The 15,508-nt window shown below is 38.6% G+C and overlaps 1 protein-coding gene across 2 annotated transcripts in view; it reads right to left on the bottom strand.

The window, feature by feature from the left end:
- Positions 1–15,508, bottom strand: part of whrna (whirlin a) — a 96,661-nt gene that overhangs the window by 50,346 nt on the left and 30,807 nt on the right. For both annotated transcript variants that reach the window (XM_060890874.1, XM_060890876.1), the window contains exon 2: positions 2,538–2,756. In XM_060890874.1, the coding sequence (XP_060746857.1) occupies positions 2,538–2,756 (219 nt within the window). The remainder of the gene's footprint in view (positions 1–2,537; positions 2,757–15,508) is intronic.

The following is a 15,508-nucleotide window of genomic DNA, read 5'->3' as shown; positions in this document are numbered from 1 at the left end:
CAGGTGTGGAGTCGGTAAGTGCTTGCTAGCAGAGGCAGCTGTGAAAACTGACCAGTTGCTAGCCGATTCCACAGTAATATGTAATAAATGACGGTAAATTTTTAAACAGAATCCTTTTTGAAATTGGTTGTTTAACATCCACATAGTGAAAAAAATTGTGTATTTTAATTTTTCATTTCTTTCTCATCCTTATCATTGTTTTATTTTACCTTAACACTGCTTAAGCAAAAGTGTTGTTTTTGACCATTTTCTGGGGAATTTCTCTGTGTTTCTCTGTGCAAATGAACCAATCGTCATATAAGCAAAACCTTATATGACGATTGGTTGATTTGCCATTTGATCTAGGAAGAAAAAAGTCTTATTAGTTACTGATGCTTATACTAGCATACTCTGAAGGAAATTGCGGAGTTCAAAGACAAATGTGCAAATACAATCCAGTCTGTTAATATAAAATAATATAATATATAATCAGAGTAGGGGGCGCACGGTGGCTTAGTGGTTAGCACATTCGCCTCACACCTCCAGGGTTGGGGGTTCGATTCCCGCCTCCGACTTGTGTGTGTGGAGTTTGCATGTTCTCCCTGTGCCTCGGGGGTTTCCTCCGGGTACTCCGGTTTCCTCCCCCCGGTCCAAAGACATGCATGGTAGGTTGATTGGCATCTCTGGAAAAATTGTCCGTAGTGTGTGATTGTGTGAGTGAATGAGAGTGTGTATGTGAGTGCCCTGCGATGGGTTGGCACTCCGTCCAGGGTGTATCCTGCCTTGATGCCCAATGACGCCTGAGCCTGCACAGGCTCCCCGTGACCCGAGATAGTTCAGATAAGTGGTAGAAAATGAATGAATGAATGAATGAATGAATAATCAGAGTAAACTGGTCACTGGGTATCATAGCAGTGACATTATGTAGAGGTGATAAACTCAACAGCAGAATAAGGAGCTGATTTCCAGCACAATTTAAGCTTCTAGTATGCTCGAGCATAGCACTAGATGCTTGGTAATTCACACCAGTTTAACAAATGTTTGCATAAACTAATATCTTGACACATTCTGGATACTCTGTGCACGGAATCAGACAGATTTTGTCATTGTGTAGGACAGAGAGCTTATCTGTCTTCAGCTGCTGGCAGAAAGCTCACACACATCGGCTCGTTTGTTTTATGTCTTGAATGAAGTGTTCTCTGTTAGTCACTGCTCATTATTACATCGCTCAGTGCTTAGATTCATGTTTGATACAGTGGAGAAAGCAGGACTTAAAGGAACGTGAATGTGCCACCTGCTCTCAGATGTCAGGGAGATTGTGATCTCTGGGTAGCAATGCACAGTATTACATGTACAGAGATAACAGCGATGATTCACTCCGGATAAGAGAATAGATTGGTGCTTCATTTTTTAGCTCCTGGTCTAGGTGCCTAACAGACATTTACATAATTGCTAGGATGATGCTGAAGAATGCTCGAACATATTTGAGGAACTATTTGCATGGAAAAAAAATGAAAAAAAAGGAGCAAACTTATATAAATATGTATATTTTAATCATCATAAAGTCCTCTTTCAGTCATTTTGTCAGGGATCAGCACGGACTTTCGGCCATGTGCTGTTGTTATTGTTATTATAGTCACGTGTCTGCCTCACTTTCGTCTGCTCCTTCCTGTCTCCACACCTGTTCCTAATTGTATCTCATTGTCAATCACTCACTCATTTTCTACCGCTTATCCGAACTACCTCGGGTCACGGGGAGCCTGTGCCTATCTCAGGCGTCATCGGGCATCAAGGCAGGATACACCCTGGACGGAGTGCCAACCCATCACAGGGCACACACACACTCTTATTCACTTACGCAATCACACACTACGGACAATTTACCAGAGATGAAAATCATTCTACCATGCATGTCTTTGGACCGGGGGAGGAAACCGGAGTAACCGGAGGAGACCCCCGAGGCACAGGGAGAACATGCAAACTCCACACACACAAGGCGAAGGCGGGAATCGAACCCCCAACCCTGGAGGTGTGAGGCGAACGTGCTAACCACTAAGCCACCTTGCCCCCCTGTATCTCATTGTCTTTTGTATAAATGTGATTCATTGGTTACGTCTAGTCAAGGTTAGGTTTCGTCATTTGTTAGTTATTAGTTTAGTCCTCGTCCTTTTTCTGTGTTGTCTTTATCATTTATTAAACCCCATTCCTTTGAAGCTATCCTGTGTATGGGTCCTTCTCCTTCCTTCCCTGGTTGTGACACATTCACAGTTCTATCCATTTTAAACTTCAGTGATATACTAATTACCTCATTTAGGTTGGCAAATTGAAAATTTACAGTAAATAGTGTTATTGTGCCTAGGATTTAAAAATTGAACACAGTTACAGTAAAGGGATATTATAAGCTCATTGGATGTACAGTAGAATCGTGCTACCCCATGCTTGTGGGAGAGGCAGCAGACAGGACAGTTAATAACAGTTGTAATTTTTATTACCATTTTAGTTCAATTGTCTGCACAGGCTTGTTCCATTCAGATGCTGAGATATTTATCCCACCTCACCTTCTTCTCATCTCCGTCTTCCAGCAGCTGCATGTGGCTGCGCTGCTTGCCCTGGTTTCTGTTCAGGGTAGCGCTGTGGTGCTCCATCAGGTCTGGAGGAGGAGAGACGCTGCGGCCGTGCGGGTCCACCCACGTGTACACGTGATTTGTGACATAGCCGCCTGGGATGCGACCCATGGAGCGCACTGACATGCACAACTTCTTATTGCCCTTCAGTACCTGCAAGAAAACAGAGTGAGATGGAAACCATTTGATCCTGCGCCTTCTTGTAACCAAAAATAATCTACCGTATAAACCAAATAACTCTTGGAATTTAGTTACATATTGCTGGGCAATTTTTGTGAAAAAAAAAAAACTGAAAAAATGTTTGAGGGTTAAGAGCAATAGAACGTAATGCCATTAAAAGGCTAACTGAGAAACGTATATTTGTTTATTCGGAAGTATCTAGGAAGTGTGCATGAGTTCACACTCTTATGATGCACTAATCATATATCTTAGGACCTTGAATAAAATGAATAAATTTAAAAATTTCCAAAAAAAAAAAAAAATATATATATTTTTCTGCCTTGAGATAAGAAACAGATGACAGTATAATAAAAAAAAGAGCAATCCGTTTTTTTTAACGCTTTCACCAGGGCAACTGGATTTGCTAGATTTGTTTGCCACTTCCTGTATCCTTGTACATCCTTCCTTCTCCTAAGCCCACACACAGCTCTAGTCTCTCAGGCAGGGCAGGCTGAATGAGGAGAGCTGAGATGAACTGAAAGCTCCTGTGTGCTGCGGCTCATTGACCACTGAGAGCCTGAGATGACTGCTATCACTTTGCAGATCAAATGTAGTCCCCAATCTCACTGTGTGACACTATGACTCCTGTAGAGTGTGAAATGATTCTGTACTAACACACACACACACACACTGCTCAGTACCGATCTCACACTGCTCTGATGTCTAACAGACGTCACTCTACATTAGTGCTGAACACTAAGCGTTATGTAATTTAATTGTGTGATTCATTTTCGTTGATTCATGTTTCCCCCTAGACGCTGCTTATCACATGTCAGCAGAGCAATGCATCAAATCATGCCGATACCAGCTAAGAGCTTCAGCTCATACTCATATCAAACATCAGACTGGAGGGGAAATATAATCTCAGCGTTTCTGAGCATCACATGGTTGTTCATTTTTGTCTGGTTTGAGTGCTTTATGAACTGCTGACCTCCTGGGATTTACAATGAATGGTGCATCAACTGAGTGTCAGTTCTGTGGCTAGTAATGGCTTGTGGATGAAAGAGACCAGAGAAGAATAACCAGACAGGGTTCAAGCTTGCAGGAAGACTAGCATACATAACGCTTTATAACCGCGGTGAGCAGAAAAGCATCTCAGAATAAAGGTTTTCAGAATCTGTTAAGGTGTATTGGCTAAAAAAAGGTTAGACTACTGTCAGCCAAGTACAGTGGGCACAGCCTCACCTACCTATCTATCTATCTATCTATCTATCTATCTATCTATCTATCTATCTATCTATCTATCTATCTATCTATCTATCTATCTTTGAGGGCAGTGGTGGCTCAACGGGTTAAGGCTCTGGGTTGTTGATCGGGGTTCAAGGTGCTGCACTGCTCCAGGGGTGCTGTATCATAGCTGCCCCTGCACTCTGACCCCAACATCCTCATTTGGGGTATGTAAAGAAAAGAATTCCACTGTGCTGTAATGTATATGTGCAATAATAAAGGCTTCTATGCCTCTGTTCTATCTATCTATCTATCTATCTATCTATCTATCTATCTATCTATCTATCTATCTATCTATCTATCTATCTATCTATCTCTCTCTCACCCCTCTCCTTAAATTTCTTTAAGATCCAATCCTGTACTCAGATGCCCGTTAATATTTACATCTTCCCTGATATAAAACACAGCATTTTAAAGAAAAAATAAATAAATAAACTGCACAGTGCACTTGTCATGGCAGGCCATGGAAGGAAAATGAAAGAAGGAAGTGAGTGGGGGAGAAAAAAAAGACAGATTTCCCTGGAGAAAGAGAAAAATGGTACAAATGGCTCAGGAGTGAATAATGCTAAATAAAATGCAGCATGACAGCAATGATCTAAACGTACCGTCTGTCTAAAGTGCTGACGGGAACGTTTCATGACTGTGGGTCAAAAAAGACAAATCATACATACACACACACACACACACACACACACACACGCACACACACACACACATACATATGTATATATATATATATATATATATATATATATATATATATATATATATATATATATATATATGTATATATAACACACAAACACACACACACAAATACATACACACATTCACACACACACACACACATTCACATATACACACAACTACACATACATACACACATACACAAGGACATGCTTGTCAGTGTTTATTTACTGTTGTGCAATAAAGTAATCTGGACCTGAATTAGAAATTGAGGGAGCATCAAATAAACAGCAGCCTGTGTGTGTGTGTGTGAGAGAGAGAGAGAGAGAGTGATGATAAAAGAGCATGATACTGTAGCTTTTGGGCACATTTGGCTTTATATTATACCATTTCCTCATTATTTTAATAAAAATCTTTTTATATTTTATTGGGGACCAAATGTCTCTACAAGGATAGGAACATTTTACAGTTTTGACCTTGTGGGGACATTTGCCTGGTCCCCACAAAAAGTCTTTTTCCAGAACAGCAACATGTTTTTCAATGAAAAGGAACCTGAACGTTTCTTTTGGTTACTAAATATTAGGCTTGAATTCAGGTGTAGTGTTAATTATCTGGATTAATAATAATGTCATTAAGGTCCTCACAAGGATAGGAAGACAAACATGAATGTGTGTCCCTGTGGAGTTAGATATAAACACAGAGACAGTGTTTATAAAAAGATTAAATCTGAGTCCTCTTGTGGGAATTAGCATAACAAAACGGCACTTTAGTAAATAGCTGTTGCTGTGCTGTGTGCACAATGTAGCACATTCATTTACACAGTGAATGTGTGTGGAGAGAAGAAGGCATGTGCATGATTATGAATGGGAGTGGAGCTGTGATAGACATCTGAAACCTCATTAAACCAAAACAGTGTTCTTAGGATGATCAGTGAGCTCTGCAGTTGCTCTGTTGTATGGGTCTAGCTCTCTTAGTACATCTTTACACCTGTTAATAAAACAAAAAGCTCAGAGCTTTATAGATATTATTTATACAATACGTAGGGAATAAAACAAACCAGCGTGTGGCATTACAGAAAAATAATCATTTACCATTACAACCCTAAGATGTTTTATTACTTCCGTACCAATACGTATTTATTAATAAATGTCAGGCCGTTTATCAGCTGTTGTGATGTGAACAAGATGAAAATAAAGTTCCTGTTATTATTTACTTGAAGTGGAACTTTAACCAGTCATTCCTAAAAAAAGCAATCTATATAAATGAAATGGTCGCATAGAAGCCTTTATTATCACCATATATATCAATACATTACAGCACAGTTAAATTCTTCTCTTCACATATCCCAGCTGAGGAGGTTGGGGTGCAGGAGAACCTATGATACAGTAGGGATACAGTAATTTCCCTATATTGGCAGCTTGGCCATGCTGGGGCTTGAATCCAAACCTTCTGATCACCAACCCAGAGACTTAAAGGTGGGGTGCACAATCTCTGAAAGCCAATGTTGACATTTGAAATCACCAAAACAAACACGCCCCTAGCCCAAATGGGTGTCACCCCTGTTTTGATAGCTCCGCCCCACACATACATATGTAACCCAGGCAACTATTATGGCGGAACCTGCTGGGGCAGCTGACCGAGGGTATATTTTTATCAAAAAATGAGCTCAATGAGTAATACTATGGTAATACAAATGTGTTTTTGTAGTACTGTGTGTTGTACCGTGAAAGGTTTAGCTCCGTTTCACGCGAAAGACGTTCAGTTCTCTCCAGCGCTGGAAAGCTGATCCTATATTAACACGGGTCCTACTTCTTGCCTTATCATAAGCCTTTTTTTCGTTTTTCGCTTTTATCCGCCATGTCAATGTTTCAATCGCTTTCGGCTAATGTCAGACATGAGCACTGAACACTCTCTCCGCCGCATATTGACAAGACACGCCTCTTTCTGCTCATTGGCTACACGTTTGTTTTGTTTGTCGGCCTGACTCAGTTTTCTAAAGCATTTATCAAACAACGTGCACCCCACCTTTAACTACTTAAGCCACCACTGCTGAGACACCTTAAAGAAAGCATTAAAAATGATAAAATTATAGCCTCATCACACATTCATTTCAAAGGGCTTGACTTTTTTTTTTCTGATGTAGCAGTAAACGAAGTAAAGTTTTAATACTGCTTTTTTAAGTTTTGTGTTTCTTTCCTTAGACTGTTTAATTCAGGCTTGATTTCGTCTATGTGATTTAGTACAGTTAAGCTTCATTCAAATTAAAATTTTTTTGCATATTATAAAATACTCCTTATTTGTCATTACAATCATTTTCATCAGTTATTGTAGCATTAGTGTAACCCTAGAGGAGATTTTTTTAAACAAGAATAATGTTAAATGTTACGGATATTTTTAATAGCCCATCTCTATAAAAAGCTACATTTAAGCTGATGTATATTTACGTGTTGATTAATTATCACAAATAGTCGATTTATATTACAATATTTGTTTTCATGCACATGTCTTTTACATTTTAAAAAATAGTGCTGGAGGTAATTAATAACATTAATAAGTAAAGAACATCAAAGTCATAGGAGATTTAGCTAGAAACATTCCCTCAGTACTCAACACTTCATGCAAATTACACTTTATGCTAATTATACTTCATACTAATTACATTTTTGCCATTAATTTACAAACCGGCTTCGTTTGTTATGTTGAAAAAGTATTAAGGGACAAAATTACTAAAACTTGAACAATACTGCAATCTGTCATTTTTTTAAAAAAAACTCTTTTTTCCTGAGGCCAATATATTCATAGAAAAGTTAAACAAACAAACAAAAAAAAACCTTTTTTTTATGCAAATGTTTCTATCCTCGTGAAAGATGTCAAACCCAGTTCTGCTCTCTGAGATGCTTGTCCAAGTGCTTGTCCATAAGCATGTTAAATTTGACAGCATTATATTCACCCACTAAAATTCTCTGTAAGGAAAAAAACAAATATCTTACGCTGAAGCAAACAGAGTCTTGACCAAGGGCCGGTTCCAGCCAATTATATTAGGGTGGTCTGGTAAAAATAAATATGTGCCCCCAGTGGTGAAATATCCTAGAGTTGGGTCTGCTTTGGATCATTGGTTGAGGACTGGGGGGGGAGCAGTGCTTGTGGAGGGCAAACTGGAATTAGCTGTATCTGATGGGCTAGCAACAGTCTCTGGTACGCAGACAGCACTAGTTTTACTTTCTAAGCTTAAAATGCTTTTACAACGTACATCATGTTGTAATGATAGCCAAATAAACGTATGGAGCTAAAGTATGGAGCTAAACCTGAACTGGCGAGTGGTTAAAAACTATACTGTGTTGCAGGAGTGGGGCTTTGTGTGGGGCAGATAGAGAAAGATCATTGTCTATTGGCTGTAGGCTACCCACCGAATCAGGAGTTAGAAGTCATGCTGGTATTTTCTGTGTTATCTTTCTCTTTGGAAAAAAAAAAATACATTCATTGGTTGGACTAGAAGCAAATTTGGGTGGGCTAAGCACCCACTACACCCACTGCTACCGCCGACCCAGGTCCTTATCCATTTATACCAGACTTGCAGCAATCAAACAGTTAATTTTTTGATAAGTCGATTTCCATTCTGCTGGTGGACTGGTAAAAAATAAAAAATAAAAATAAATAAATAAACAAAAGGTTTCAAATCGCATACTTATGAGTACTTTCTTGAGTACTAACTGAATGTACTTCCTATTATAGTTAGTGTCTGAATTTTGAAAACCTCTTATGTAGCCTTTAAACCTGCTGAAATTTGGGACAGCTTTAAATGTGGCCTGTAATATTTTATTATATTCTTTCTTGTTTTATCGTTAGCACGACTTAATTTTTTGGTGATCTCGACATAACAAGCTGTTTTCTCGTGCTCACGACTTAATTTTCTCGTAACCTCGACATTAGAACATGTTCTACAGGCAGCAAAAGTGCAGTAATGTATCATCATTTTTCTTTATGTACCTCATTTTTAAAATGTAATGGATTATTAAAAGCATAAGCCTTTAATCTCATAAATACTGTCAATTGTTTTGTATTCGTTTTGTCGCACATTTATTAAAAAAAACTATCGTTTTGTATTAATTGGTTGTTTTGTGATGTAAGAGCTTGTAGACGCTCACTTTTCTCTTCTTCTCTATCAGCTCTATTATTGCTAAGTATCTAAAGCCGTGCCCCTGTAATATACGTGCTGCTAGTTTAACCGTGCTTTCACAAAGAGCTGCTGGATTAACCGCATGTAGGGTCTCAATATTGTCTTCGACGACAAAGATGCAGACATCGCAGCCTCCTTCTTAAGTGTCGGACACATATGTAGTTGGTAGTTGTCAATCACATGAGTCCCTGATCAAAGTAAAAGCGAATGCGATCATCCATGAATCTTATTTACTGCACCTTTGCTGCATCTAGAACATCTTATATCGAGATAATGATACGATTAAGTCGTGGTAACAATAAAACAAGAAAGGAAAAATATAATCATGCAATGCCTCTTAGGACCTGTAGATTTTATACTAATTGGGGTTAAGTTATCCTGTAACCTAGGGTTAAGTTAGTGTTTTGAAGCACAACAGTGATATTACTGGTGCATGAGTTAGCAGCTGTTGCTAAACCTAGCCTACATGCTAAATAATACACAGCCCCCAGGTGCAAACTCATAAATATCAGAGGCCAATTAGAAACCCAGGGACTGTAACCAATCAATTATCCTCTAAACACAGCATAATAAAAAAAATCTGCAAGCTGTCACTGGATGGGATGCTAGTGATGTACCATTTTTCTTTCTCTTCCTCTACTGTGCCATAAATCACCCATATACACACAGTCAAGGGAAATAAGTATACAGGCAAATTGCACCAGGTTTCATTTAGAAAATTTGATGCAACTATTAGCAATCATAGGAAAGGTAAAACAGCCTCTATAGTTCTGAGAGAAACCACTCTCTCTCTCACTCATTTTCTACCGCTTATCCGAACTACCTCGGGTCACAGGGAGCCTGTGCCTATCTCAGGCGTCATCGGGCATCAAGGCAGGATACACCCTGGACGGAGTGCCAACCCATCGCAGGGCACACACACACACTCTCATTCACTCACGCATTCACACACTACGGACAATTTTCCAGAGATGCCAATCAACCTACCATGCATGTCTTTGGACCGGGGGAGGAAACCGGAGTACCCGGAGGAAACCCCCGAGGCACGGGGAGAACATGCAAACTCCACACACACAAGGCGGAGGCGGGAATCGAACCCCCAACCCTGGAGGTCTGAGGCGAACGTGCTAACCACTAAGCCACCGTGCCCCCCTGAGAGAAACCAATCGGATGGAAAAGAAACACAGCATATTCCTTAAAAATCCCTATTAGGCATAAAGCCTGATAATGTACAGATAGATAGTTCATGGTGCTTTTAAAATTACAATGCTTATGCTTTTAAAAATAATCATTTTTCATAGTACAAAGTAAAAAGATATGATGTGTTTTAATCTAAAGTAGATACTGTATATGCACTGGGAGTATCACTTTGAATTAAGTGTGTAGGTGTCCATTTTTATTCCCACGCCCAAAAAAAAAAAAATCTTACTTCAGTTACATTTGTTGTCCCTTGAAGCTGAATAAAATCTTGGCTCGGATCACCATCCCCTCCTACTCAGCTAGTTCAGAGCCTTTGCTGAGGCTGTACAACATGACGGTTTAACACCGCAGGATGTTGATGGACATCAGCTCTGTGCAAGGTGCTCTCAGTTCCAGAAGCAATGATTTCAGTAATTATTTTCTCTGTGTGGCTGTTAACTGAAGTGCAGTATGATGCATCCATTGAGTTTTCACTGCACTTATAAATAAAACAGCCTAAAACAGTGACGTCCTGAAACGTTTTTTCGGGGTCAAGTCAAGTTAATAAAGAACTTTGTTTGAATTACTGGTCAACTAGTAAAAATTAATAGCTGTGAAACCCCTACTATGTTCAAGGAGCCCTAAAAGAATGAGATGAAACGCAGCAATAAACATCCAAGGCATGCAAATACGTGGTTATGATTCACACACCTCCTCGTTTTCATGCAGACTGTGTATGGCATCTCATTTGTGTAACCTTCGACGTCCTTCACAGTCTCATTGTCTGTATTAAAAAATCTCCTTCAATACATAACAAGACTCAAACTGCTTAACGTAACCCAGAGGGCAAATAACTGTGTGGTGTGGTGTCTGTTTTCCACAAGTTGTCCTATTATTTAAATAAATCAAAATTAAAACACAAAGTAATGATCTTTTTTTACGAATCACAGTCTGGAAGGCAAGGTCAGCAGAGGAACCCACGTCAGCATCGAGACAGTGTGACTGTGGATCTGGAGGGTCACGCTGCAGCTTAGCGTACCAGACAGACCTGCACGTTTTCCCATCACTTCTCCTAGTGCTGCATTTCGTCTTCCATCCCTCACTTTTATTGATGAATTATTCATACGCAGTCACACAGAGACAGGGTGATATACGGATAGGGAGAGGAGAAAGACATATATGAGGGATAGAGAAAGAGTGAGAGAGAGGAAGAGACTCTATCAGATAGGATGACGTATGCCTTGTTAGCTCTACTTAGAGCTACGTTAGCACCATTGAAGTTTAGAACATTTTTTCTTTAGACTTGTATAAAAACAAACTGCACGTCATGACTCATCTTTTGGTAGTTTTCTTACCTATCAGTCATTAGAATCTATTTTTTTTGTTTTGTTTTATGCATATTGCATATTTTACAAGAAGCGAAACAAATAATCGTTTAGGTAGAAAAGGCAAGATTGGTTAAGTGGAATTATTGTTGTTTTGTGAAATGTATTCAGAATTCCTTCAGAAGTCCAGAACCAACCCTGCAGTGCTCCTGCTCTCTGCTTCAGCACTCTTTTCCCATCTTGCATGTCAGTATAGCAGCTTGGCTGTCAAAAAGTTCTGCATCCAACCCATAATACATACCAGGATATAACATAATACAAGTCTGCTTTACTACTGGATGTTGGTATGAGTTTTGACAACCTGAGACCACCTCTCACGAGCATTCTCGAAGTAGACTGATACATTGTCCTTTGACAGAAGGCAGATTTGGGCCAGATGACCACAGGAGTCATAAAATAATAATCACCAATGTGGATTTCTACCAAATTCAGGCTTAATAGATGTGATGAATACTGTCAATCAACCGACTCAGAACACATACACTACCTGTCCAGAAGTGTGAGGACGGGTGACATTCACACCAACATCTTCTCCAAACTTTTCCAACAAAACTGGAAGCCCATAATTGTAATAGAATGTCTTTCTAAGTTGAACCATTATAATATTTTCACTGGAACTTAGAGGCCCAAACATATTCCAGCATGACACTGTCCCTGTGCACAAAGTGAGGTCCAGGAAGACATGGAAGCGATATATGGAAGATATTGAAGTGTCTTCAATAATGCTCTAGAGTCTGGATCACCAAATCACCACTGCTCAAATTGCTTCAGTGCCACATTTGGTCCAGAGATTAAAACAAACCTGTGGTACATCGGCATCAAAACAGATTTAGACCCTGTCTAAAGATTCCTGTAGGGTCTAAATCTGTTTTGATGCTGATCTGTAGAATGGATGGGTTTCTGAGTGGAAAGTGTGGTGGTATGGTGGGTAGCGCTGCTGCATCTTTGACTGAATTTGTTCTGGTATTGTTCAGAAAGACACAGATCTGCTATGTGGTGCCTAACAAAAAAGTGCGATGCCCATTTTTCTGTCTGAAATACAATTAATAAAAGAAAATTACTAAATAATAGTGCAGTTCCTGTGATCGCACATCCAACCAAATTGTTCTGAGGGTTAGATTTAAACAGACTAAATAATAATACACGAAAGGTTTTAGCTCATAAACAAAGCAGTGGTATTTTGTGCTGCTGTATGCGCTCTCTCTCTCTCTCTCTCTCTCTCTCTCTCTCTCTCTCTCTCTCTCTCTATTTCTCTCTCTTGTTTTCTGGCATGAACTGTATCCAAGCCTGCCAGTTATTTAGCAGCAGTTCTTTCTGCCTGAGCCATATAATACACAATCAGGCTTTCTGCAATATCTTTCAATATGTCTGTTCTACGATACATCACAATATATACATACGTTGCAAGTGTTACAGTAAATACAAATAACTGGATGATTTAACTAGACTTATCTATATGTCTGGAAAAAATAAAATATTATCAACTGAAACAGAAGGGGAAAAAGAGGATCATTATATCATAAATTTCCAATCAATTTGTAAATGCTATTTAAAAAAAATATATACAGTATATTGTCCAGCCTTTTTATGATGGACTTTCCAGATGATTGTTATGAGATGTGTGTCGTTTAAAAGGCATCTGCCTCCAAAGACAATTTTATGTAATACTCCCCCCTGAACTAATAAAAAAATAATAATAAAAAGTGTCCCGTTTGAATGGCTGCATTAGACACAACTTGCTTTGAAGCTATTGTTGGATATGTTTGAAGGCTTGGATGTGTTTTGAAATGAAAGCGTTGTTTTTGGGACAAAAATGATATGAAAGATTAAAGAGTGCTGTGTGTTCCTTGTATTTGATTTTTTTCCCCTTTGAAGTCCAAGAAAGATGTAATTCGTTTTATGACTTGTCTCCTTTCTCCTTTCTGACCTCTCTTTATTGTTTGGCTGTTTTTGAACGCATGGTTGAACGCATGGTATCACATGGTATTGCTCATCTGTTGATATCAGAATGAAAGAATGATGTCTGTAGATTGTTGAGGGTGTCGTTTTTTAACTGTCCTCAGGGAAGGACTTCGGGTCAGAAGTAAAGTAATGTAATGTAAAACAGCTATGTAACAAGTACAGTGTTTTGCAGCTCAAAATAATATGTCATGTACCAGTGAATATTTTTCCAGGCACAGTTCACTAGGACAAACTAGAAAAAAATTGTACATAATTATTCCTCTTTTGAATGTTTTATAACCAAATGTCTGACCTTAAGTCTTATTCCTAGTTAGAATAACTAGAATAAGGAGAAATAATAGAGCTTAAGACAACAGTTGCCAAGTTTTTGCTTTTCTTGAAAAAAAAAAAGCTTAATTTTACGTTCTGTATAGATGAAAATTGATGATGTTTTTACTGCCCATGGAGTCCAAATGGTAGTTTAGACCACTTGAAAGTCATTGTATTTAAAGGCAAAGCTGAGGTTAGTGAATAGATGACATGAAAAAAGGATACAAATTTCCTTGTGTTATCTGCAATTCATTATATATATGTATATATACGTATATATATATACAGGTGCATCTAAAAAAAATTGAATATTAAGGAAACATACATTTTTTCCCACAATTTAATTCAAACATTGAAACTTTCATATATTTTAGATTTATTACAAATGCTTCTGCTTGGCCGTTGTTAAGCTTTAGCTTTAATCGCATGTTAGACACTTCTTCCGTAAGTTCTTCCACTACTCCATCCGCCTCCACACTGTTTGACCAGCAGCTCCTAGTAGTCACCACTTATCGCTGTCCTTCTGTAGCTGTATATTCAGAAAGTGCAGTTTGTCTCCTGTGTCTTTTTTAGAGCTTACTAAGCCAGGCCCAAAAAAACAATCATTAGGCACACTCTCCTTCAGGAGGTAAGACTGATTGTGCCACTGTAAGCGAGGGAATTTTTGGCTGACTGGGTAGAAAGTGTTGCTTTTGGTCCAATATCATCCATCTCCTTTTAAAGTGCCCCTTTGTTTATATTTATTTAGACTGTAATGCCGAGTCAGACCGTTGGGTTGAGTGATGTGGCAAAAACTCTTAAATACATTTTCATAATACACTGTATGTATTAAAGCGGTTTTGCTAACAACAGCTACTATGAAATACAGAGCTCTGCTTTTTTGATAGTTGTGAATTCGGATGTTATACATCATCGTTTTGTACCTCAGCCAAATAGGAATACGCATGCACACTTTGTTATATAATTGCTAGCTGGCTACCATTAGCTGGTTGTCAGTTTTAGGTCATGCTTGAGGTGTAATAGTGTAGTGATTTATAATCACAGCACGTCTGTAATACTGAGAAGATTAGCAGAGGTTTACACCCAGAGACATAAATATTTTGTACCAGTTCTTCAAACCACAATCCAACATCGTAACCAATATGCAAATTAATACAACACAGATGAGTGTAATGATATTATGACCTGTCACTTTACAGTGAAGAAGAATTCAAATATTTAGCTTCCTGTAGGAATAAAACATGGAAACGTTTACTTTTAAAAGGGTTTGAAAGGGGTTTTTTTCTTTCCTAGAAAAAAGAAACTATACAAAAAGAAAACACTTCAGGTTCTAGACTGGAGATGCGTCTATGCCGCCAGTGTTTCAAGACACATTTCTGAATTGCAATCAATAGATAGGATAAAAATTGATTACAGACATGCCTTGCGTGTCTAGCTAAAATTTCAAAAACATGTCAAGCAAATTTCAGAAACTCTTTGAAATCTAAAAATAAAATAAAAACTATCTTGCTCTATCAGACCAAGATGAGCTGCAATCAAGAACAGAAAATGACAAAATACCATTTACTGATTCACTGACTCATTATGTAAATTTTGTATTAAATCAGGGCCGTAATTCTCCCGTTTTATTTTTCTCTAATTTTCTTTCTGCCCTTTATGATAGACTTCCAAACTGTAAAACTAGTGAGAGGGCTTTTTTTCTGAGTGTCTGGCTGTTATAATCAGGTGACACCTCCTGATCTCGGCCAGCACCCCACTTA

Source organism: Tachysurus vachellii, chromosome 17, assembly GCF_030014155.1.
Source record: "Tachysurus vachellii isolate PV-2020 chromosome 17, HZAU_Pvac_v1, whole genome shotgun sequence".
NCBI lineage: Eukaryota > Metazoa > Chordata > Actinopteri > Siluriformes > Bagridae > Tachysurus > Tachysurus vachellii.
This window is presented reverse-complemented; position numbering and strand designations above follow the sequence as displayed.